Source organism: Myxocyprinus asiaticus, chromosome 46 (genome assembly GCF_019703515.2).
Source record: "Myxocyprinus asiaticus isolate MX2 ecotype Aquarium Trade chromosome 46, UBuf_Myxa_2, whole genome shotgun sequence".
In the NCBI taxonomy this organism is placed as follows: Eukaryota; Metazoa; Chordata; class Actinopteri; order Cypriniformes; family Catostomidae; genus Myxocyprinus; species Myxocyprinus asiaticus.
Window position 1 is genome coordinate 30,434,900 of NC_059389.1, and position 27,482 is coordinate 30,462,381.

Sequence of the window (27,482 nt, forward strand, 5' to 3'; positions counted from 1 at the left end):
TATATTTTTTTACAGCATTTATTTGTCTTTATTAATGTCAGTTAATACATATAAAATTGTTTGGTTGGTTCATGTTAGTTCATGGTGCATTAAATAATGTTAAGTTTTACAACTAAAAAAAATAAAAATAAAAATGTGCCTTCTCCCAACAGGCATACAACAAGCTGTGCATACACAACACACACATCCATAAACTAGTAAATAGAGACAAACACACACATACACAAATGCAATAATAATAACATTAATAGTAAAAAATAACAAAACCAAAATGTAGGTATGTCCTGATTACCTTTTTTTGGGGGGACCGAGGACGAGTTCCAATACTTTTTTTTGGTACTCGGCGATACAGATTTTTTTTTCTGAACTGCATATCAACAGTTTATTTCATTTTTATCATCAAAATGGTGTTTAAATAAATAAATTAATTTTCAACATGATATTGTATTTTTATTTTTTGTTTTTTTTAATCAAATAAAGTGCTTTTATTCAGAACCTCACTGCACAATTTAAAATACATTGGAGTTATTTTTGTCAAATAAAGTGCTGCATAACAGAAAATCACAGATGTAAGATATTGCTTAAAGATAATACAATTAGTAGTAGTAGTATAACAGTGAATATTACTTTTCTGTCATACTTTAATTTAAATTGAGCATTTAGTTTGGAGGAGCTTTTATTTTGAAGTGTTTGTGTTATGACCATAGATCTCTCACATAAGACACCAGCTTCCCACTCTGGAAAAGCCGGTCGCTACGTGATTCAAAGTGATTATTAAACCACAAAAGGCTGCTATTTAAATAAATATGTACTCTGAAAGCGCCTTATGCTGCAAAGCGAGTTTGCTCTGTTCACTGTCATCTGCTACAAACCGAGCGCTTGATGCTTATGACAGTGTTTCCTATATGAGCCAAGGTGGGGCTTTAAAAGGTGCGTGCAGCTGGCATCAGCACAACATTGGCTGTGTCTCAATTCGAAGGCTGTGTGCTAGGTAGGACACATCCTTTGAAGGCTGCAGTATACCGAGTGTCCTCCTTTAAACAAATCTCGTTTAAACGAGACGGTCTTCATAGGACAAATGGAAACGGAACGTAACATGGTTGCTATGACGGCACGCCACTCTTTAACAAGCGCGAGCACTTTGAGTAATAAGGGAACAAAGTCCTTTTAGAAGGGAATGTATGAGGTACATTTTAGGAGAGTTATAATGATGTAAAGAGAAAATAGATTTTACAGGTGTAGTTTTAGTCAAATATTTTATTTTAATTATATATTAATATCATTATACATATTATATACTCTGCACCATCTACTGAGGTACTTCAACTTGGGAATTAACATTACTTGCATTTGAACATCATATTTATGGGCAAATTGGCTTTTTTTTTTACATTTTTTTTTTTTTTAGACATCTGCGTTGAAGCAAAGAATTGTGGGTTGTGATGAAGGATACACTTCATGCATCCTCCGAATTCCCGTGAAAGAAGGTCGCATTCAAAGGCTGCATTCGAAGTGTCCTACTCGCTTTTATGAAATGAGACAGCCTCTGACATATGCGGCCGACAAATGCGACATCCGGAGGACGCAGCCTTCCAAACGAGACACAGCCACTGTCTCCACACATTCACAAGTGCTCACATTTGCAGCATGCAGCTCATGCAAACTGTATTTTTATATCATTGTTTCGCAGCTTTTGTGGCAAAATAATCTCACTAGGACATAACGTGATTTTAATTTGTGCGCTGAATGTTTATGTAAGGACATTTGTACGTCAGATGGTATCAGAGCATTTTTATGACTACATGACTGCGGTATCGGACCGATTTTGATACCAGTATCGGTATCTGGACATCCCTACCAAAAATAATTCATAAAAACAATCCTCAAGATCAGATTATTGTCATATAATTAATAAACATTTAGATACATGTACAAATTTTGATTTAAGAAATGTTCATTGATACTTAATGTTACCAAATGGAACCAGTAAAGTGTTACTGTAAATACATACACATACTGTAAATACATTTTTGCTTAGCCTAGCTATCTAAATATAAAATAAGTATCTAAATATACTAAAGACTTCTGACTTTTATTGTATGCTTTTATATGAGGCTTCTTAAAATTATTGTTGATTAACCCTTAAAGTAAACCTTACCGTCTTTTTCCAGAGCAGCCTGAATTTCTCCTGAGGTTACCTGTGGGTTTTTCTTTGTATCCTGATAAATTCTTCTGGCAGTTGTGTCTGAAATCTTTCTTGGTCTACCTGACCTTGGCTTGGTATCAAGAGATCCCTGAATTTTCCACTTCTTAATAAGTGATTGAACAGTACTGACTGGCATTTTCAAGGCTTTGGATATCTTTTTATATCCTTTTCCATCTTTATAAAGTTCCATTACCTTGTTACGCAGGTCTTTTGACAGTTCTTTTCTGCTCCCCATGGCTCAGTATCTAGCCTGCTCATTGCATCCACGTGAGAGCTAACAAACTCATTGACTGTTTATACACAGACACTAATTGTAATTTAAAAAGCCACAGGTGTGGGAAATTAACCTTTAATTGCCATTTAAACCTGTGTGTGTCACCTTGTGTGTCTGTAACAAGGCCAAACATTCAAGGGTATGTAAACTTTTGATCAGGGCCATTTGGGTGATTTCTGTTATCATTATGATTTAAAAAGGAGCCAAACAACTATGTGATAATAAATGGCTTAATATGATCACTATCCTTAAATAAAAGACAGTTTTTTTGCATGATCAGTCATATTTTCAAAATCAATGGCAAAATTCCACAATTTCTGCCAGGGTATGCAAACTTTTGAGCACAACTGTACATATGGGTTACAGTGTCCCTTTTGCTTACATATGAAAGAAATTCTCTCCTAATAACATTTTTTTAGTTTTCATCATTTTGGTCACATTTGGACTTTTTAAAAATGAACAAATCATGTATTCAATCAATAAATAGTATATTTTCTATATTATTTGTTTTACATGTTTGTTTAATTGCATAAATTTTACTATTTACATGTATTTACATTGATTTGTTGAACACGTGCTAAAACCGGTACGGTCTCTTTAACAAACCCAGCATTTCTGTAATGAGATCTGAAGTTGAGCGTATGTCAACGAGACAGGAATTGAATGGCTTTATCTTATTTTTGCCATGCATGATTAGAATTAAATGTTTATTTTTTTTGTTGTCTTGATCAACAACTGACTGTAGAGAACAGTATGGGTATATAAAGTGACATTATTCAGTGACAAATAGGTCACGTGAATCTCGTCTTTACACAGAACAACTTTTAAATCTAATCTTTTACCAGATAGTTGCCAAGTATATAAATTATAGTCGTATAGCGCGAAATTTTGTTGCTAATGCAATTGTTTTCTTTCCATTGTAGTAAAGGGTTGTGCGTAGAGGAAAAAAAAATGATCTTGTGATTTAAGAATCGATATCATAATCGTTCAAAGAAGATTGCGATGCATTGGAAAATCTCTATTTTTACCCACCCCTAATAGTTTGTCCGTTTGGTGTTTAACATGAATAATGTTGAGTTCTGCAAGACTGGATGTCTTTCACTGCATATCAGAACAATTGGCTCTGTGATTGGCTCTCAAACTCAAGGCAGGTGACCACTCATGTGTGAATGTATATCTGTGTGTGTGGAGGGTATGAAGATGTGGAGTGTGTTCTGTCAATGTGTGAGTTTTATTAGACCCTCAGTAGTGTATAAATGTTGGAGTGTATGTTGGGTGAGGTTTGTTAAGGCTCTCTGTTCGCTCTGAAGGCACTCTTGTTGGTTTAATGTTTTCCTTCATTTCCCTTGGCAATTTTTCTGACATAAACACACACACACACACACACACACACACACACATGCAGATACATAAACAGGCCTTTGTGTAGCACAGGCCTGGGGAAAAACACAAACATATTGACTAAACAGAAACTTGTGCTCAAATGTGTTCGCTAAGCTTCAGTCTGGAGCATTATTACAGTAACTGTGTTTATATAATATAAGCTTTAATGCAGTGTATGGAGTGATGGCTGTCCTGGAGTTTACAGTTATTGATTTAGCCAATGTGTTTATTCAAAACCACTTACACATGGAAGGAAAAACGCAAACGCAAGTGATTCACCATAAGAAGCCAACAACATTAGCAGCGTGGCTATACTCCATTTAATTTAGAAGTCACTATTAAGAGGAGTGTGTGTTATGAAGACGTGTCTTACACATGTTATTTGTTTAAGGATTACAACTGTTCATCTTTTGTTATTAGAATGTATACATAATAGCAAATTTTCTTTGTGTTTGAATTGATGGGCGGTGAGGATGGGAAATCCCCCCCATAAGAACAAAAAACCTTTCTTGAGTTGAACTTGGAGGGTTCCATTGTACTTCATTTTTTGTAGGTTTTTTTGCCCCAAATCTGGCTAGGATGCGACAATCACAGTCATTTATTATTACTGGATGAGGATTTAAAAAAACTTTATAGAGACTGCTGAAGCTTATTTCCATTTCTTGTTTCAAAGGGGGGTGACCCGAAAAAATTGAGACCCACTACCTTGTTTGTTTGAATGAGCAGCTGGAAGCAGTGAAGCACAAACATTTCAAAATAAGAGTCCCCCCATAAAGTGTATCTGGAATTTAATTAAATTTGGACTCTTGTAGCCTCTGCCTGGCCCTCCCCATCACAGGAAGGAAAGACTAAGAACATGTAATATAGGCTAGCAATTTAAAAAGCTGTTGACAAATGAATTGTCTTTCAACACATTATCAAATCAGCACAATCCAATATCTGTCGACCTCTGATTTGTATTTATTTATATAATGAAACTATTATTATTATTATTATTATTATTTATTTATTTTTTTCTGCCCAATTCTCAATGCGCTCTAAGTCTTCGTGGTGGCATAGTGACACCTCAATCCGGGTGGCTGAGACCGTCAACCCATGCATCTTATCACGTGGCTTGTTGAGCACGTTACCGCGGAGACATAGTGCGTGTGGAGGCTTCACGCCATCCACCGCGGCATCCACGCACAGCTCACCATGCACCCCACCAAGAGCAAGAACCACATTATAGCGACCACGAGGAGGTTACCCCATGCAACTCTACCCTCCCTAGCAACCGGGCCAATTTGGTTGCTTGGGAGACCTGGCTGGAGTCACTCAGCATGCCCTGGGTTTCTAACTCGCGACCCCCCCCCCCAGAAACCAATTTTAATGTGATTATATATTTTAAACTTGCATATATCCTACCCTGTTTTACTGCAGTGTTAAGGCCATGTTGAATGTGTGCCCCTGCTTGTTTAAGAGTCTGTGAAACATGATTTATTTTGAGATTATGTGAGTTTGTTTTGATATGGGGATATGGTATTAATTTTATTTGTTCAGGTCTTGAAAAAGGTCTTAAAAAGTCTTAAATTTAATTTTAAAAACTCTGTAGCAACCCTGGGTAAGAATGCTGGTAAATTTGTTAACATGCAGCTCGAAATCAGAGTACTAGGCAAAAATCTACATTTGCCGATCGTTTTAGTCTTAAAGGTGATAGTGTAAAAAAATTATATTAAATGTAGAACATTACAATCTGAACAATACTGGTTAGATGTTATTGCCATGCACATCTACTTGTGTTATTTACATTTGTTTAAAATCACTGCATAATGCACACACATAGTGAACGTTAAAATGGGGACTGTGGTTTGGGCCAGACAGTACATTTAAGATTGTAAAAACCCAGATATACACTTGAGTTAAAAAAATAAATAAAAAAAAGAGCACACATTATATTATCATTATTGGAATTTGACTACAAAGTTGAATAGAAAAACAGGAATTTCAGAATGACTTGGTATTTGGTATTAAAAACTTTTGCTTAAATGACAGTGTGCACAGGAGCTGGCATGAACAAAACCCTGATGATCAATGTTTGTTATCCATCATGATTTGAGTGTACCAATGAGCATCTTGTGTGCCTTAATGGTAGAAAGGAAGCTAACATGGTCAATGTAACAAAGTTGCTTGCATTTCATATGTGACCTAGATAACCTAGTTTTTTAATCTATAAATACACCGATCAGCCACAACATTAAATGCACCTGCCTAATATTGTGTAGGTCCCCCTCGTGCTGCCAAAACAGCGCCAACCCGCATCTCAGAATAACATTCTGAGATTATATTCTTCTCACCACAGTTGTACAGAGTGGTTATCTGAGTTACTGTAGACTTTGTCAGTTCGAACCAGTCTGGCCATTCTCTGTAGACCTCTCTCATCAACAAGACATTTCTGTCCACAGAACCGTCGCTCACTGGATGTTTTTTGTTTTTGGCACCATTCTGAGTAAATTCTAGAGACTGTTGTGTGTGAAAATCCCAGAAATACTCAAACCAGCCCGTCTGGGTCCAACAATCATGCCACGGTCGAAATCACTGAGATCCAATTTTTTTTCCCCATTCTGATGGTTGATGTGAACATTAACTGAAGCTCCTGACCCGTATCTGCATGATTTTATGCACTGCACTGCTGCCACACAGAATGTTATTCTGAGATGCGAGTTGGCGCTGTTTTGGCGGCACGAGGGGGACCTACACAATATTAGGCAGGTGGTTTTAATGTTGTGGCTGATTTGTGTATATTGTCACTAAAATTGTTTACTTTTTTGTACACCTGTCTACATGATGTGTTTGCATCAGTTGTTCATGCAGCGAATAATGGTGTGTGTGTGTGTGTGTGTGTGTGTGCGTGTGCGTATGTGCAGAGATTGTTCACTCCAACAGGTCTAATCTGTGCAGAGTCAAGAGTGAAGAGATCCCCAGCACCAGTAGCCCCCATGGACGGTCAGCACTAATATCTCTTTATTTTCCCATTGTTTACCTCTGTCATGTCATGTCTTAAATTTTCTCTGTTATTTTTTCTGTCATTTCCCAGCATGGTTGTGTTTTTATACATACCCTAAATAGGCTGAAGATTCATTAGTGTGTGTTTTATAGTCCTCTCTATGAATAAGTTTCATACTTCATACACCACGCATCTCTACAGCACTGTCCATTACTACAACATGATCAGCATTAGATTTGAGTGAATGTGATTGTCAGATGCATATTCCCTGTAAAATAATCAGTGTAAATCCAGTGAACGGCTTTATGCAGCACACACAGACAGAATCATGGGAGGAGAGAGCTGCTGTGTTGTGTGTTTTCAGTCTACCATGGCGGCCTATGAGAACACACACACACACACACACACACACACACACTGCATGTGGCACATGTCTCATTTGTGGATAATTATAAGGGAAATTCTGCAATCTTTGAAAATTTTTCAGTTTTTGATCCAGATTTGTATCACAGCAGTGTGATGTCAAATGTATATTTTGTTACCAAAAAATAATATTTTACTAAATTTACCACCATCACATACCTTGTTCTCACTTTTTGAATATAAAAGTTTGCAGATTTTATTGCATGCTTGATTATTGTAGGAAATACATTGTCCGCATGGAGAGAGAAGGTGGGGAAAATGTACCTTCCTCATGATAAACAGTATTTACATTTAAATGAGCATGTTTTAGTCACCTGGTCATGTGTAGTTCTTAAAAATTAATTTAGAATAGTTTTTTTCTTAAAAACACAAACACAGTATAAGTTTCAGTGTATTTGAGTGTGACCGAGGCAGAAACGCACTTCCTGTTTATGTTCAGAAAAAACTGACCTGTATAAAGTCACACTGGTATATGATGTGTTTTCATGTTTGTGTTCAGCAGGTCACTCATATGAATACTCCTGTGTTTTTGTTCAGCAGGGCAGGTCACTCATCAGCGGGTTCTCGAGGAGGTTCTCCAGCTGACATCAGAGGAACTGCTCTTACTAATGGAGAACTGAACGGAGAACCTGCAGACACAACAAGCCACCACAACACAAAGACGGCCAACAGCAGCCCCAGTAACACTGGTCAGAAGCACACATATTCTTATGAATACACAAACTCAATCATGCTTCTGTTGATTATGATCAAAACACACACTTTGTTGTGTTTTTGCAGTAGGCTTGCTGCCTTCTGTAGCTTTAGATATGGTTACCCTTTACAGTAAGGTTAACGCTATATTTCACATGAAATAACAATGAACAAAACTTTCACAGCATTTAGTTGATTCTCAGGAAACCTGTTAAGAAAATTTCAAAATTTAAACAATTGAAAAAGTACATGTATTTTTTATATAGAAAATGAAGCCTATTTTTAGGGCCATTGAGATTTTTTATACTGTGACATTATTTTCATTAAAGTTACAGAGATTTGAATTCCAATTTCCCATTGGAAAATACTTTCCATGATGTAAAGTATTTTTTACATCATATTAGTATTTCCTTGGTACTGCCTTTCATTTTTGCTGATTTTAATTCAAAAATTCATTATACAACATTAATACAGTAAAAACAAAAATACTGTTACTGTAATGAAAAAATGAATGAAAATGTAATGAAAAATTTAAAATTATTGAAAACAATGGAAATGGCAAAAGTAAAACTTCCAGACCTTCCAGAATATGGAGGTAAAAATTGTCCTGAAAATAATGTCAAAATGCAAAATTTTCTTTATCCAAAATACAAATTTCATATGCAGTATATTGTGTATTATTTGGGGTTAAATATGACAGGACATTTTCTTGGCAGGTTTCCTGAGAATCCCTCATTAATAAATTAATTTCTACATATATTAATAAATCTTTTAATTAGATAATGCAACATGAACTAGCATGAATGAACAATTAGCAATAATATTTTGATAAATGAACATTAACCAAGATTAATGAATGCTGAAAACAAAATGTTTTAATTATTAGTTCATGATACCTATTACATTATGTGGACCCATTACTGCCACCTGTGAATGAAATCATTTGCTTTCATATCTTGGAATAAAAGCTAATGGGCTTTAATCAGTATTACTGTGATTATCATGGACTATATTAAGAGAAAGTTTAGGGTTGTCTTGCTCTGAGGTTGCGCTAGAAAGAGTTGTAAAATTTCCGTCATGGTCTATTTTTGTCCATAATATTTCTTTTCATTTACCTGATAAGTATAGGGTTAAATTTAGCAACAAAGCATCTATTATAACTGGGGGGTTTCTTATATATTATGTAAGATTGTTGCCGGCCACATAAATTCATGGCCCAGTAAAAGCCTCTGTGGACCGGTCGCTTCGGCAGTGAACTGAAGGAATGTGTGAGCTGTTATCTACCATGTACAGTGCCAACTGCTTTTCATCAGGGACTAGGTGGACAGAGTCAGATTTACTGTGATTTATACACATTGCAGAGCAATGAGCTAAACAAAATAAGGTTCCATCAGGAAACAACAGTTCAACATTTAACATTCATCCAGTCAGACCTATGACACAAACTGATCTGCATGACAGGAAGTTATAAGAGCAGCAACAGTAAATTACAAATAATAAATTAGACTCAGTAATACAGCATTTAAATGACAATGGAGTTACAATTTTTGACTCCCACAAGCAGTCTAGTCAAACCAAGGAGTTCTGGGGTGAAACAGATATGTTTTACCTGTCAATCAACCGCTGGCTTAAACAAGACTTAAACATGCTGTTTTTAAAGGAAATAACCATCCAATTGGAAAAAAAGCATACACAATCATGCACAGAAGTGAAAGAGAAAGTGAAGCCACACAAAGATGGTTCAAATTAAAAAAGATTCACTAGGTTTAAATTGGTTTCTTGTTTCTTTCTTATCGGTCAAAATGACAGACAGCATTTGGAATTATCCGTCAATGTTTTAAAAAATCTGTAAATGATGGAATTTTCGGTAAATGCAACCCCTGTAGCCAGACTTTTTATTTGCTGGGATAAAATCTGGTCCATATTGCAGATTATTCTGGCGAACAACCACACATTTAGACAGGAAGAGGCATCTGACTGACATCTAAATCGACCGCCCACAGATCTTTTGTTTGTATTTTCTGTTTAGGGTTTATCTGAAATAAATTTTACCACAATAATTGACCTTGTAGAAAAAACTCATTCAAATAGAGCTCCAGTCTGTGCAACTGTTTGTACAGACAATAAACAATATAGCAGAAGATGTGTAGAGACTTTGTGATCAGAATTTCGGCCCGTTCTGTTGCACCTTTAACTGTTTTTTGATGAATATTTGGTTCATCTTGTCTCAGGTAAAGGTAAGACAGCTGCTAATGGGATAGACAGCAGTCGACTGTCACGTGCAGCTTCATCCTCACCATCACTGAACTCAAACGCCCCTGCTGCCACAGACAGTTCTGAACTGCCACCAGCAACAGAGACCCCATCCAGCAGCGAACAGACCACTACAGATACACCTGCCACTGATACTCTGCCTGCTGGGTATGTCTCACAGAGCAGGGCTTGAGCGATAATTCTGGGTACTTGAATTTAAATGCAATCAAATGCTGTATCATTGAGTTTCATGCTCAACACTTTCTCTATGTGCAGCTGGGAACAGCGAGTTCTGCCTCATGGACGGGTCTACTACGTGGATCACAACACAAAGACCACCACATGGGAGAGACCCCTCCCACCCGGGTGTGTGTCTGACATTTTAACATGATTTCACCTGCTCACAGACACATGTTTATAAAAGGAGTTACTAGGTCAACTTGCTTCTTTACTACAAAATATTGCTAAGAATACAAGTCAAGGAAGTATGCTACAACATTAGCAATATCAGTACTCTAGAATATTAGCATTGAACACTGTGTGTAAAATGCTTGTGTGTGTGTGTATACGCTCATGTATTGACACTTCACTTTTGTGCATGACCACTTATACAACCATTTGTGTGAGTGTTAATCCATAATCTCCCTCTCTCTGTTTTATAGTTGGGAGAAGCGTGTGGACCAGCGTGGTAGATTCTACTATGTGGATCACAACACTAGAACCACCACATGGCAGCGACCCACTGAAGAGTCTGTGCGTAACTATGAGCAGTGGCAGTCACAGCGCAGTCAGCTACAGGGAGCCATGCAGCAATTCAACCAGAGATACCTCTACCAGGTAAACACATTACCTAACAGACCTCTGCTAAGCAAACACAGCAACCAACAGACCTTTACTAGGTCAAGACAGTAACAGACCTCGACCAGGTAAACACAGCAGCTAACAGACCTTTATCGCATGTATCTTCCTGCATGCTGGCATGGATCATTTAAATCCTATCTTGAAGTATTTCAAGCTATCATGTATTTATAAAACAAAAATGTTGCTTACAAATTGATCTGTGCATCTAGAAGGGCTTCCAGTGTTCTGAGAGTTTTAGCACATTGCTTTGTGGTTGCAAGGGTGTTCTGAGTGGAGTGCTTGTTAGTTACTTACTGGCCCAAGTCAAAAGAGCCCATCCCTAGTCTATGATATTCTGGTCTGTAGATATGTCTTGGGTCCCTATGTCTTCGATCGTGAGTCTATGGGATTTGTTTTATTGTCTGCCTGGTGAAATCATCCGAATCACTCTGAAAAGTATTTGCAAATCTAGTCACACAATTCATGTCTAGGGGTAGTTGATTTCCTGATGCATCGCAATCTTCATTTGAGCGATATCGATTCTTAAATCCAAAGATTGATCTTTTACTCTCTGCGCACCCTCCACTATAATGAGAGGAAATCACTCGCATTTGCAATAAAATTTTGCGACTAAAATGTATCAACTTGGCAACTAGCTGGTAAATGATTAGATTTCACTCACCAGTAATTGTGTAGTATAGTAGTGGAGTATTCAGCAGCGAGATCCTTTCACTGTGTGTTGAGAGTAAAAGTTACTCTGGGTAATGCGTGTTTAAAGATGACGTCCACACAACCCATTGAATAACGTCTCTTTTAATACCCTTTCGGTCCTCTACAGTCAGTTGTTGATCAAAAACAACAGAAAATAAACATTTAATTCTATTCATGCATAGCACAAATGAGATAAAGCCATTCGAGTCCTCTCTCATTAACATGTGCTCATTTAAAGATGCTCTAATGCAGTTTTTTGTTAAAGAGACCGTACCGGTTTTAGCACGTGTTCAACAAATCAATGTAAATACAAATAATAAAAATTATGCAATTAAACAATAAACATGTAAAACAAATAATATAGCAAATATAATATTTATTGATTGAATACATGGATTTGTATATTTTTAAAAAGCCAAAATGTGACCAAAATGATGAAAAACTAATAAAATATAATTAGTAAAATTAATGTTTTCGTAATGTACATAGTAAGAATGTATAATTAACAGCATTAGCTGGGAGAGAATGTCTTTCATATGTAAGCAAAAGGAATATTATAACTGAAATATACCCATATGAATCGATATCTAATCGAATCGGAATTGAAACTGAATCGAGAGCTTGTGAATCGGAATCGAATCGGGAATTCTGTATCAATAAACTTGAGCGAGACGTGAGCATAGCATCAGCTTAATTCCAGTTTAACTGCAGCTGCAGACTCGACAGGGCTTTCACTCTGGAAACATTTCTATAGCGTCACAGCAGATGTACTGTACAGAAAAATACTGTGATTTCTATGCTACTAAGTTGGGTATTTATTTTAATAAAGACCATAACTTTTAAAATGTTTATCAAGAGTGGGTCATTGATAAGAATTACAAACTTGATCATCGTGAAATCTTATTTACATGAGGACGATGACCACATTTGCATCTAAAAGGTAAACAATAGAGCACTTTCTGCTTCTCCACCTCCACAAGCAGTCTGATATCATCTATTGTTGAACACGAATGAGAAAAGTTCTGAATTTACTGACATCACGGTCTGTCACGTTCATGTGTTTACAAGTGAAGGCAAACTCAGCTGTGATTGGGTATTGCTGAAGCCTACAGATGAAGTTACTGTTTACAAACAAACACTTCACTCCGCCCCTTCCTAGTTCTTTAGTTGCCCAGAAAAGAACTGCTGTCTATGGGCGCTTCACTCAAATTGCGCTGAAACTGCCCAAAAAGTGCTGTTTGTGGGGTTGGAACACCCTGTTTCCCACAGACTATTGGAGATTATGGCTTCTTTAAATTTACACCAGATCATTGCATCAGGAAAAACTCTTTTACATAAATGATGATAATTCACGGGTCACCGTCATTGTTATAGCGTCTGCTCTATCAGACACAACTGACCCGCAGCAGCTGATGGTTGATATTAACTTTTTATGAATAAATTATGTAAACTCTGTTTGCAAACTGCTTTTTTTAATTTCCAAAATGCTGTCGCTGTGACAGATATATGAGGTAAAATATAATCTAACGATGATATTATATTATCAAGACCACCATATACGGTATAACAGGAGGAACCGATTCAGTCTCCACCACCGCAGCGCATGGACTACTGTTTGTGAAAGAATAAATGAATGAAAATAATGTCATACTGCTAAAATTATGTCTTTGCATTTATTCACTTTTATTTGAACTTCCAAATGGTTTTGATAAAATCGCTGTGGTAAACATCCGAGCCCTCTTTGCTCAGTGGTGAGTTTAACAACACTCAACACGTGCAACAACAGCATCGGCGGTCATCAAGCTATCCATGGTCCAGTTCTGGACCAGAGCGCTCATGTTTAAGCTTGTCTGGTTATAGTTAAGTTACATTCTTTTCCAAAACATGAACCAGCAACTTTTAGTTGAGTGCATTTTATCGCGTCTTATTCAATCAAATGTATTGATGCAAATTGTTTATCCGCTGTGTGCAGTCAAAACTACAGACTTAAAAAAAAATGTCAAAGCTGTCAGCTCATATGCACAACCTTTTTTCACAAAAGATAAATCGATGAAGAAAACCAAAGCTTCAAAGAAAATAAACAGGAAAATTTTTATTTTATTCTCAATTCTTTCTGTAGTGCTCATAAAAAGATGTGTCACTAAACTTCCCTGTGCATAAATCCAAATTCATGTGTGCAGGACAAGAAAAGGCTAATCGTCCCCTCACATGGGAGGATAATAATAATACAAAAAGGAAAAACTGTCATTATGCTCTTTTTTTTTTAAGGCTACATTATTTTATGTAAAAAGGGAGTTCTACATTTGATTGCCATTGTTCTCTTATGTGGGTTGATATGGTCAAAGATAGACTTAAACAGATCTAAATATTCTTCCTCAGATTTCATGAACAATAACCCTACATTGTATGTTTTTATTTTCAAAGTAAAGTTAATCAAAACCTATTTGTTAGTTGAGGGTGTGATGTTTTTTTCTTCAGCCAGATCTTAAGAGGGAATTTATAGCCAGACTCAAATGTTAATTAAATACCCCTTGTAATGTAATTGCATATGATTTTAATGTAAAAAAAATGCATTATATGCAAGGAGCACTGCACTTTTGTCTTCCACTTCAAGCTCTGAGATCAATAATACAAAAAGATCAGATATATGAAAGCTTTTTCTTCTCCTCATTGGGGATCCATGAGACTGTCACCACATTATGCCCAGATATTGAAGCTAAATTATGCTAAATTATGAACAGAGTTTTGATATATTGAACGGTGTTGCCATGGCAAGGCATTAAATTAATAGCAAAAAATGGGAAACATGAAGAGTCTCAAATCTTCTGTGTGCAATCATGCACAAAATTGCCATGACGAAAGTTTGGTCATCAAATTACGGTGCAGTTAGGTAATGCAAGAAAATGTATCCAAGGTTAAAATATACGTACAATAAATCTGTAAACTAAAAACAAATGAGGATTGAATAATTAGGCCTGTTGCAATTGTTACATTGTCTGATATTTAAATCTGCTATATGGCCATATACGAACAAATACAAGTAGAGTTCATATAATTTGAGCATTTATGTACACATAATATAAAAAAAATAAATTCCACAAATGTTTAAAAAAACATTTTACATATATGAAAATTTGTGATGCACTAAATTAATGGCAAAAATAGGGAAACAGGAAGTGTCTCATATCTTCTGCGTGCATTGTGAGATTTAGATCAAAATTGAGTTGTATGTTTTTTCTTGGGGGCTAATCACATGGATATGGCTATTGTGGATTGCGGGTATAGTTGATGTGTCCATCGTGCATTGTTTTCCGAAAGCCACCGAGTGGAAATGGACCCATGGTGCTTGGGCCCGTCATCGCTGCTTGCAGCTATATTTATTATTATTATTATTATTATTATTATTATTATTTTCAAGGTTTTCGGTATTTTTGAGGTAAATAACATACGTGAAAACTCTTGAAAGTTTGCACACACGTCAGAGTCGTTGGCCATTAGGGCTTGGCAAAGTTGCAGGGGGGGGGGCTCTGTAGTGCCACCTAGAAGATGGGCATGTTCGGGGGGCACTGTAGCACATCCCTTTTGAGCTACCATCACCAAACTTTGTACACATATAGATCTCATCAAGCCAGACAACTTTCTTTATGACAGTCATAAGCTCTGCCCAACAGGAAGTCGGCCATTTTGGATTGTTTGAAAAATGCATGCTCTGGAATTTGAAGTACTCCTAGGGATTTCATGTTACAGGTGCCAAATGTGGGCGACATCATGCCAAGACATTGACTATGCTAAATTGTGAACAGATTTTTGATATATTGAACGATGTTGCCATGGCAACGCAATAACGTAAAAAATATGGGAAAAAGGAAGTGTCTTATATCTTCTGTGTACATCGTGTGATTTACATCAAAATTTAGCCAAATGATTGTCCTTGTGGGCTGATCACATTGATGTGGCTATTGTGGATCACGGTCGTAGTGCCACCAACTGACGGAAGTGTGGCACTTTTAACAGACTTTTAAATATCCCTCTTATGTTTACCTGAATTGCTTCCAAAACATTTTGAATAATGTCAAGACAGTGCAGATATTGATGTCTTAAATGCTGTTGCCATGGCAACACAAATGTCGTTATTCCTTTTTATACATATTCACATGTTTTTGAGGCACTTGGCATGCTTGAATTTTCATGATAATTGTGAAAAATGAACTTTTGAATACTCCTCTTAGGGGATTCATGTGACTGCCACCAAACTTGTCGTATGTCAAAAAATATCCTGCCTGCTACAGCTGCGGCCACCTCGCTCTCACGGGATATTTTTTTGACATATGACAACGCAGTTGCCACCTCGCTCTCGTGGGAGTATTTTTGACATACGTGGTCATGATATCACAGCAAGTCGGACAGATTTCTAACCAGCATGCACCTGTCGGTGATCAATGGTGATCGGTTCTGCACAGAACTTGCCCATTTCAAACGAGCCTAATGAAATGCATGCTGTTTTTTCTTCAATCACTGGATATGGCAGCATAAAGTGTGGCACTTAAAACAGACTTTGAAATAGTCCTCTTACATTTACCCAAATCACTTCAAAATTGTTTAGAATAATGTAAAGACACTGCTGATGGAAAATTGTGAAGGGTTCTTGATATCTTTAATGGTGTTGTCATGGCAACAGATTAATTTACATGGTGTTGTAGTCAAACTGGAATGGTGGCATATATTTATTACACATTGTATGATTAGGGTCAAAGTTTACATGAATGTTGAGTTGTTGCAGTGTCCATCTTGCATTGTTTTCTGAAAGCCAGTTGGGTGGAAATGGACCCATGGTGCTTGTGCCTGTCATCGCTGCTTGCAGCTCTATTTATTATTATTATTCTTTTCAAGGTTTTCGGTATTTTTGGGGTTCTTGCGTGAAAACTCTTGAAATTTTGCTCACACATCAGAGTCGTCGGCCATTAATTCTTTGGAAAATTGTCAAGACACTGCTGATGAAAATTTGTAAAGATATACTTGATATCTTAAATACTGTTGCCTTGGCAATGCATTAATTGTTATTATTCCTTTCTTCCTGTATTTGGGTGTTTTTGAGGCACTTGGCATGCTTAAAATTTCATGAAATTTTGCACACACATCAGAGTCGTCTGCCCTTAGGACTGAGCAAAAGTTCACACATGGGTGTGTAGGGGGGGCTCTGTTGTGCCCCCTTTAAAATGGGCAGTTAAGACGGTTTCTGTAGCACCCCCATTTTAACCTACAGTCACCAAAATTAGTACATATATAGTTCTCATAAAGCTGAACAACTTTCATGCTCCCAGTCATTAAGTCCACCCAACAGGAAGTCAGCCATTTTGGATTTTTTTAATATTGCAGTTTCTGACATTTTAAATACTCCTCCTAGGTGATTAATGAGACTGTCACCACATTTAGACAATATTACATCAAGACATTGAAGATGCTAAATTGCAAATAGATTTTGATGTATCAAACGGATTTACCATGATGAGGATACAGGATGTGTCTCATATCTTCTGTGTGCAATGTGTGATTTAGATCAAAATTGAGATGTATGTTTAGTCTTGGGGGCTAATCACATGGATTTGACTATTTTGGATCACGGTCATAGCGCCACAACCTGGCAGCAGGAAGTGTGGCTCTTACAACAGGCTTTAAAATAGTCCTCTTATATTTACCCAAATTGCTTCAAAATTGTTTAGAATAATGCCAAATGCATGTGTCCACCTTGCATTGTTTTCTGAAAGCCACCGGGTGGAAATGGACCCATGGTGCTTGGGCCCATCATCGCTGCTTGCAGCTATATTTTTAGCTTGTAACTACAATTTCAGCTGTAGTCGTGTGTAAAGTTTATGACCTACATGAGCAGCATTGATGATCATGTCATGGAATTTGTATGATAGTTTCCAGCAGTTGTTCTTACTGAAGTGAGACCATTGCTTTCATTCTCACGAGCCTCAAATGTGTCACCTGATTCCAGCATTACATGCCACGTCTGCGTACTTCTGCTGTAGTGTTTGAAAACACAGCATGCTGGCATTGACACAACACAGCCCTCTCTCTCACCGATGCTCGTGTTACACAAACACACGGCACACTGGCCTTTTGTGTAATAATTGCAGCTCATTAGATGCTCCTGAGAGATGCACATATCATTAACCGCCGCTTCCGCTATTCAGCGAAAATAAACACTCTTGCTCTTGTTCTCAAATGTGTTCATACAGACAAACTGAACTATAACATTTCAAATATGTTTATGAACATGAAGGTTAGTGGGGGGGTTTTTTTCTTTAAAATGAAGAAAAGTCTGTTTTGTTGAATATTGAGTATTCATATTGGGTTTATAGCTATTCCCATGTTGGTTGTTTTTTTCAACTATGAAAACTTTTATGTCCCGGGGGTTCATTTTTAGTAAAACTAACAGATTCTCTGCCTTCTTTTTTTAGATGCCTTTTATGTATAGATTTCATTGGTTTACCTTTTGTTCAAGCCCCACATGTTCAACCTTAAAATGTTAAAATCCATCATTAATTTTTTTATTTGTCACCAGCTCAAAATGAGTGTCAAAAGTTCATTTTAAGAGTTTATTTTTCTAAAAGCCTACTGCGCCAAATGTCCCCATAGTTGAAGAAACACCCTGTTATTCCTTTATTTTCTTTTGTTTCTCTTCTTTATTCAATATCTTCACTCTTTCTGCCTCTCTCTCTCTCTGTTTCTGTGAGTGTTGGTTTGACTCTAATGGTGGAGGGAGTGACGATGATATCATGCTTTTCTTAAATTTTTTTTTTCTACCTTTTTTAGTCATAGAAACTGCTGAGGGTGGGGCATACACACACTTGTTTCTTACAATCACCTCATTTTTGACCAATTTTAGCCCAACAAAGGCACATAGAGGGTAATAATTCTTAAATGAACATGCATGATATCAGATATGCCTGATCACAAACATCATAATATAATGACGTGTTGGACAAAACGATGGGAAAACGTTGCTGTATGATGCTAGTTTTAAGTTTGCTTATTTAGAGTGCTTGGGTGCAAAAGGAACTTCTTTAAACTTGTAGGCATTTAAACATGAATATAATGAAGGTGTAGAGGCCCAATGGAAAGATGACACAACATTGAAGACATTCACCATTAGTCTTTTTATTTTTTTGTACTTTCCTCAAACTAGAAGTGTTTAATTGAAGAAAAAATAAAAAAATAAACCAGAAGAGATATTTTCGTTCCTTTTTTACATAATCCACTAATATAATCAGTGCCTACTTTAAAGGGAAGTTTGTAAAGTAATTTTTATTTGCACTCTTCCCTTGTCCCAGTTTAATGCTCAAAAAATCTACTCACCTTAACAATAACACGATGGGTGAATGACACAAAAAGATGGCCAGCTAGAGGTATTGTACATTAGATATTTTTAATGACTTTGTGTTGTCTCTTGGATTTTCACGAGCACAGAGGCACATCAAAACGTCCACAGCTTGAAGGTAGGATCCTGTGGATTTATGAATGAAGTACTCTTGTTTTAAAATCAACCCACTATGCTTCCAGTTGTTATGACATCCCCTGAACACTTTAAAATACTCATGATAACTTTTGACAACTCTATAACCTGTAAATCCGCTTCGCTAGCTAATTACACTTTGATATCAACGCCATAGATATCTATATAGCGACCGCTAGAATGGAAGTTCTGAGACAACATTTTCAAGATGGCTGCGTGCTAGATTCTCAGAGGCATAAGGTGAATAGACTTAGTTTAGTAGTAGTCAAATTAAAGTGCAAAATTATCAACCCTGTTACTTTTCTAAAATCATATCCCAACATGTATTCATATATAATAATTGAGCTCGAGGTGGCACAATGCAATTTATTAACACCTAAACGCATCTTTAAAGTCTTACAGAAACTGTAATTTCAGAATGGAAAAGGCACGAGTTTTATATACAGTATATGTTTTTTCAATATTGGGCAAATTCATGTCCCCTTGGTTGATTTTTATTAAAACAAACATTTAATAAACACATTTCTTTTTGTTATATGATGGTCACAATAAAACTGAATTGGAAACTTTTTACAAGGCCATCATTATTTATTTTTGGTGCTTTTAAAATATAGATTTTACTCTTCCTTGTTCCAGTCCCAGATTTTTCAACATTAAAAAAATAAATAATAATCTTTATAAAAAAACAAATTTAAAATTATTACATGTTTAAAACTATGACAATCTAAAAAAAGAGTGAGTTAAAAACAAAAAGAGTGGTATCAAAATTATTGTTGAAGAAAACTCAAGATAAATATCACTTGTTAGCAGAATATTTGTATTGGGCATCATTTCCAATCAAGTTGTAATTTTGCTAAATAAGCAAGAAGTGTGAAAATATTATTTAAATGTATGTATTTAGGATGCATAAAATGTTAGCTATGACATAAGCCTTGGCAATACAAAGAGTCAGACATTTTATAAAAAAAAAAAATACATTGAATGTCATGTCCATTAGTGTTATTCCCACCACAGAATTCTATTAAACACAATACAGAATTGGAGATATACTGAAAAAAAATGTATGGTAGGAATGATCAGGACTTATGAACATTAAATGTTGAAAAAAATGAAGAAATAATGAAAAAAATTACAAATGTCCTGTGATACCTGAACATATATTGTTGGGCATTGTTAGTAGAGACATGTTTGAGAGTGTGAAAAATGGTTTGACTGACTTTACTTTTTAGCAGTCCACAGTATTAAAAGTGCCTGAAGAAACACCCATATATAGCTAGTAATACATCTGTAAAGGGGTAACTACACTTGCATATATATAAACTGTAATATGGTTCTTATAAACTGTTGGGTTTGTGCTTTAGGCCTTGATATTCTATTGTAATGTTATCTTGTAGAAAAAGAGCATATTTTTAGCTAAATATCCTCTGACATTTCTATTTCTATGACATTCAGTGTATGAATTCACAATGTTGCCCACTGAGTTTGTTTTTCTCTTCCATATATAATCATAACCATCCAAAAGCACACACTGGGTGGATTTTTTTGGTGTACAAATAAATTTCCATGCAGCACGCACACACACACGTGTGCACAGAGTAAACTGCAGTGGTGGCGGCGGCAAGTGAATAAAGGTGCTTTTGTTGGGGGTTGGGGGGGTGGGGATTGCTAGGCGTCCCATGAATGTTCACTTCAGTATGCTCAGACATCGCGCCTCCCTGCGTACTTTCACAGCCCTGCTCGAAGAGCACGGGGGCGTGGGTGAGATTGTATGGATAAAGGGTGGGGCTTTCCAACAGCCAGTGAGATCATTGGAACACTACATGTGTGTGTGTGGCACTGTGTGTGTTCTTCTCTGCCCGTAGCATGCATGTAATATTTGGACGGTGCTGGTGAGGGGTTTGAACACCTCCGTCAGTCTCTTGGGCACAAACTCCCTGATCTGTTGGGTTCAACACCTTCCAGAAACATCTGCGTTACTGCTGTAGGTAGATGCCCTTGGCAGTTGTAGTTTTTCTGGTTCTGCTGTCGTTTGGTTTGGAAATTTCAGTGTGTGGGTTATGCTTTCAAAAAGTGTTGTGCCAAAGGTCTGATAGAAAAGGAGGTAAGATAGAAGAAGTGTATACTAACTGAAGTCTGTTTCTCACTTGCAGTCATCTGGAGTTGCGGTTGAGAATGATCCGCTGGGCGCTCTTCCTCCAGGCTGGGGTAAGTCATCATTCATACTTTATCTACACTGCCCTACAAAGGCAAAACGCAGCAACTACGGCAACACTGCATTTGAGAAAAGTGACTTCAGTTGTCAATTTTGACAATGTGTAGTTACTGTTTATTGCCTTTTCAGAGCATTAAAGATTAGGTTTTCTCATGTGATCACTGAGTTTGAAGTTAACTTGTGGTAGAAACAGATTGATGATCAGTTTGACCAATATTTTGCACCGATTTTCACATTTTTCTACTTGGTTCAGACTCTACATTCTGATTGGATGAGCCACGTTCAAGCCATCATAAAATGACTATAAACCAACACCTGTGACTGCACATTCTGTATTAATGTGTCACGTTGCTTGGCAAATACAAATAGCCAACATTTAAAATAATAAACTATATTATTTGCAGAAAGAATTGTTTGTTCTGATTATTATCATAATTAATTTGTTTATTGAATATTTTTATCATAGTGTTGTTGCCATTTTATAAAAGCAATAAGCCACTCAAGTCCATGTGTTACAGTGATTTTACCCACCTACAACTTTAAGCACTCCTTTTTGTGACTCGTCTAAGAGCACATCTTACCTGTTGTAAAATTACTGTAACGTACAAACTCTTATGGCTTACTGCTTTATTCAAGATCTACCATTTGGTGGGTCTCTTAAAATAGCACCCAACAATGCCATTACATATATGTTTAGAAAAACAAGCTGTATTCTTATCGTTGGAAGAAAAAAAACAATATCCAGAAAGTATTATTGGAGAATTTGGAGAATCTTTTGTGTGTGTGTGTGTGTGTGTGTGTGTGTGTGTGTGTGTGTGTGTGTGTGTGTGTGTGTGCGCCAATTTTAGGAGCTCATTCATTCATAGAGCTCTTCGAGACACGTAGTATTCACTTTTTCTCTCTCGTATACACTGATATTTAGATCACAAAGTCTTGCGTTGCAGTAAAAATCTTAAAAAGCCCCATTTAAACACTTCATTACACAGAGTTATTCGGTTTCTTCAACACAATCTCATGATAACTCGTAATAATTTATACAAGAAGTGCGAAATCGTAAGATAATGTATGACTTGGCTCCAACAGAAAGGTACTACTTCTACTCCCATAGAGAGAAAGAAATAAACAAACCAACGATTTTTCCTTTATTTTTCTCTAAGTGGGTTCAAAAGTTGCACTTTTTTGTACAAGCCAACTTTCAACACAGTGTTGAAATGGGTAAAGAGCTGTGATGGTGTGGTGGAGGCGAGAGGGTTAAAGAGGAAGCAGCAGAAGAGAGCAGTGCTGAGCGCTGTAATGTGAGGGCTACTGTGTGCTGCACAAATGACTGTTAATGAGAACAAGATGTGAGACAGAGAGAGCTCAACCACACGCTCAATATAGAGATTGAGGGGGTGAGGGGGACCAGACACACAACCACACTGCTTACCCATGACATATGGATGGTTTTTTGAGTTTTTCAAAAGCCAACAGATTTTCTCGTATTTTTTGCTCTTTCAATCGTTCAGGTTGTTTCATGTGTATCAGCATTTGTCCTGAAATTCTCGTTGTTTTCTCACTCTTTCAGTTAAACCCAGTCAAAAACCTGCAGTGAATTGTAGGAAGGTATTTTAGAGCGTGTACTATTGAGATACCACACCAACATGGCAGTTTCAAACAACCCTGGCACATTTTACACTCTCTTATCCATCAGTCTGTAGGTAGAACAAAAGGTGATAATTCTACATTACGTATTGAAAAATATAACATTTAAAGGAATATAAAAATTCTATTTCACCCTCATTTACTCACCCATGTAAAGCCGTCAATATATTTTCTGTGGACCACAAAATTAATTGTTGAAGAATGTTCACGCAGCTCTTTTCTGTAAAAATAAAAATATCTTTCATGTACTAAGTAAATGTGTCTTCTTCCCTTAGAGAAACGTCAGGACAATGGCAGAGTGTACTACGTCAATCACAACACTCGAACTACACAGTGGGAGGACCCTCGAACCCAAGGGTAATACAGTCACATGACACATACAGCCCATAGCACATTATCTACAGATTCCAGTGTAGCATGTATGTTAAATAGTGTTTGTCTTGGCAAAGTAACAGTATGCAGGGTACATATCTGCAGCTAGTAACTGAAACTGTACGCTACTCAAAATTTTGTTAAACTTAATTCAAGCGATCATTCTGAGGAATTATCAAATGCTGCTAACTACTTTGAAGCCACATAAAGGGGCAATATGTTTCATTTTTGTTACTATAAGATTACTTTACAAAACGGCTGTATGAAACAGCTGTATAATGTGGCACAAACACATACATAATTAGTTTGATGTCATTTAACTGGAACACATAAACTAAAGGTGGTCTCACACCGGACGAGAATGTTAAGTTATAATACTCTTCAGCATAATTTAATCATTATTTGATGAATTACTGCTGCCATGATCAATAGAAAATGTTCACAAGCGTCTCTTTTAAATAAAATTCAGTTTACCGCATGCTTTTCTGTGGCGATTATAGTGCGATGTCAATCGCACAAATAGCACAGAGTTTTGTGAATAAGCTTAATCTACAGTGAGCCTAATGTTTATAAGAAGAAGGTGTGTTTGCACAGAAAGGAATAACAGTGACTTAATTTAAATACTCAAGACTGTGCCTGGTTAAACTAGACTGCAGATGGTTAGTGAGAAAGATGCAGGTTTTGCACTGAAATGACACGTGCAAAAACTGTTTAGTGAATTTGCTCCTGAGTCTTAAGTGTGTACAGGCCGATGACCTTAAGTCTTGTATTGTGCACTTGGCTTAATCTGCAATATGGACCAGACTTTAAATCAAAACTTTTAAGTCAAAAATCTGTTGTGCTACTGATTTCAAACTTAGTAACCTTAGTAGTGCTGCTGTGTATAGATAGCTACTCCCCAACACTGGACCTACTTAAGAAGATATATAGAGATTGATATTTCTAATAGATTACTTGATACACTCTTAAAGATTGCGATAGACCACCAAATGAATATCACCAGAGGAACATGTTATAAACAATCTCATTCACTTAATATGCAAATCATTTCTTTTTTTTAATTTGTAACATGTTTATTTTTGCATTTTCTCATTGTGTTGTAGATTTTACAGACAGTTATATGCTATCGGGTCATGTTCAATAACGCTCAGCTCAGTTCAGGTGATATGTGTGTAGCATCCAGCAGGGTGCGCTGCTCTTACTCACTCCCCATGTTGCAGGATGATTCAGGAGCCGCCCCTGCCACCCGGCTGGGAGATGAAGTACACCGCAGAGGGGGTGCGATACTTTGTGGACCACAATTCTCGCACCACCACCTTTAAAGACCCTCGACCAGGCTTTGAGTCAGGGTAAAAATCACACACGCTATAACTTAGATCACATACTTGGAATATGAAATTAAGGTTTACACTGCGACAGAGATAGACACAGACAGATAGACAGATAGAAGTGGAATTTGATGTTTTTTCTTTCTTTCTTTCTTTGTTTCTCCCGATATCCTATTTATTTTAAATTCACCTTTTTGTTGTCTCATATGTTTCTCATCGCTCAGATTTGCACTCTGTAGTTTCAGCAGTCTGTTTATCTGATGAATGTTACAGATATACAGGACATGCGCACAAATCTCTTGAGTATAGTGAAATGAGTCAGCTTTTATTAACACAGCTGTGCAGCTGAACAGAACAACTTGAAAAATAACATGTATCCATCTTATACTGTTTCTGATGTAAATGCTTAGCTGGGCTCACTTTAACTCCTGTCTTTTCTACGTATCTTTTTAAACTCTTTAACATGTTATTTTCAACTGTTTATGGAATATGCATAATCTCTGACTGTATTCTGCCATTCGTTACATTCAGTGTGACATTCACTGCGTCTGTTTGGTTTTTATTGAGGGTAATGTTCATACCACTATCTGGAGCTCATGTAGAAAATGACATCATGATGTTCTCAAGCTTTTTATTTTCTGGCTCTTCCTGTGCAGTTCGCGGCAGGGCGGCTCTCCAGGCGCATACGACCGGAGCTTCAGGTGGAAATATCACCAGTTTCGCTTCTTGTGTCATGTGAGTCAAGTGAATCGCTCGCATTCTCATTCTTTTGCAGCATTTTCTAATGATTATGCAGCAGCTTAGTCTGTTTGTGTCTGTATGCAGTCGAACGCTCTGCCCAGTCATGTGAAGATCTCTGTTTCACGACAGACTCTGTTTGAAGACTCATTTCAGCAGGTAAGTAGGTGCTTCGCATGAGCATTTACACTACAAATACGATGTGGTCACATATAGTGTCATAATTTTGACATAATTGACATGAATTTTAAAAAACGTTTAATTACCAACAACATAATATTTAACTGTGTAGTTATAAAACAGAATTTGCTGTACAGCAGAATAGCATCTCAGATCACCACTGCAGCCTCTGCTTTCTGTTCTTGGCTGACAGAAGTGGAACCCAACGTGGTCTTCTGCTGTTTTAGCCCATGCGCCATAAGGGTGTACATGTTGTGCATTCTGAGTTTGTATTCTTCTCACCACAATTGTACAGAGCGGTTATCTGAGTTATCGTAGCCTTTCTGTCAACTCGAGCCAGTCTGGCCATTCTCCGTTGACCTCTCTCATCAACAAGGCGTTTCTGTCCACAGAACTGCCACTCACTGGATGTTTTTTGTTTTTGGCACCATTCTGAGTAAATTCTAGAGCAGGGGTAATCAATTAAAGTTCCAAGAGGTCTGGTCTCGACATTTCCTTCCCAGCAAAGGTCTGGAAAATAATAACTTACATTGTGTCTATAGTCAGTACGGCTATGATATAATCCCAAAAAAAAAAAAAATTGTGGGGGGGAGTTATAAAACATTTGTATGTTGTAAAACATCTTCTGTACTTTGAAACAGAAGAAGAAGAAAAAAAATCCTAAACAGTCAAAAAAGTCTCTTCATAACTGGGCAAGTATGAGTATGAGATCTTCTGTCAAAAAAATACAATAGTTCAGGGTTCATCAATCGAGTGCCCTTTGATATAAATATTAGGAGATAAGATGAACTGTTCATTTTGAAGCTGAGTGATAGAAGTCCAGTATTTGTGTGTGAATATTTTTACATTCAGTATGTATACACAGATGAGCCAAAACAATGACCACTCACAGGTGAAGCGAATGACTTTATCTCCTAACAAGGCCCCATGTCAAGTTCTGGGTAGATAGTAAGCGAACAATCAGTTCTCGTAGTCAGTGTGTTGAATGCAGAAGAAATAAGCAGGAGTAAAGACCTGAGCGACTTTGACAAGGGCCAAATTGTTATGGCCAGACAACTGGGTCAGAGCATCTCTGAAACGGCAAGTCTTGTGGGGTGCTCCAGGTCAGCAGTGGTGAGTACCTACCGACAGTGGTCCAAGGAGGGACAAACCACAATCCGGCGACAGGGTGTTAAAGGCTCATCGAAGCGTGAGGACAATAAAGGCTGTCCTGTCTGGTCTGAACTGTCAGAAGGTCTACTGTGGCGCAAGTCACAGAAAATTGTAATGATGGTTACGGGAGGAATGTGTCACAACACACAGTGCATCGCACCCTGCTGCGTATGGGGCTTGTAGCAACAGAGTGCCCATGATGACCCCTGTCCACCATCGAAAGCACCTACAATGGGGACACGAGTGTCAGAACTGGACCTTGGAGCATTGGAAGAAGATTTCCTTGTCCGATGAGTCCCGTTTTCTTTTACATCACGCGGATGACTGTGTGCGCCGTTTACCTGGGGAAGTGATGGTACCAGGATGCACTGTGGGAAGACAACAAGCCGGTGGAGGGAGTGTGATGCTCTGGGCAATGTTCTGCTGGTAAACCCTGTGTCCAGCCATTCATGTGGACGTCAATTTGACACGTGCCACCTACCTAAACATCGTTGCAGACCAGGTACACCCCTTCATGGCAATGTCATTCCCTGATGGCAGTGACCTCTTTCAGAAGGAAAATGCGCCATGCCAC

The 27,482-nt window shown here is 37.3% G+C and overlaps 1 protein-coding gene across 4 annotated transcripts in view; it reads left to right on the forward strand.

Moving 5' to 3' along the window:
• The window catches only part of LOC127435765 (NEDD4-like E3 ubiquitin-protein ligase WWP2), a 62,486-nt gene that overhangs the window by 22,306 nt on the left and 12,698 nt on the right, over positions 1–27,482 (forward strand). Inside the window, exons 6-15 of one of the 4 annotated variants that reach the window (XM_051689442.1) lie at positions 6,767–6,845; positions 7,807–7,958; positions 10,194–10,383; positions 10,492–10,581; positions 10,878–11,052; positions 21,436–21,490; positions 23,414–23,495; positions 24,731–24,859; positions 25,495–25,573; positions 25,664–25,735. In XM_051689442.1, coding sequence (XP_051545402.1) covers positions 6,767–6,845; positions 7,807–7,958; positions 10,194–10,383; positions 10,492–10,581; positions 10,878–11,052; positions 21,436–21,490; positions 23,414–23,495; positions 24,731–24,859; positions 25,495–25,573; positions 25,664–25,735 — 1,103 coding nt within the window. Of the gene's footprint in view, positions 1–6,766; positions 6,846–7,806; positions 7,959–10,193; positions 10,384–10,491; positions 10,582–10,877; positions 11,053–21,165; positions 21,267–21,435; positions 21,491–23,413; positions 23,496–24,730; positions 24,860–25,494; positions 25,574–25,663; positions 25,736–27,482 lie in introns of those variants that run through there. The other 3 variants (XM_051689443.1, XM_051689444.1, XM_051689445.1) reach the window with 3 other exon arrangements.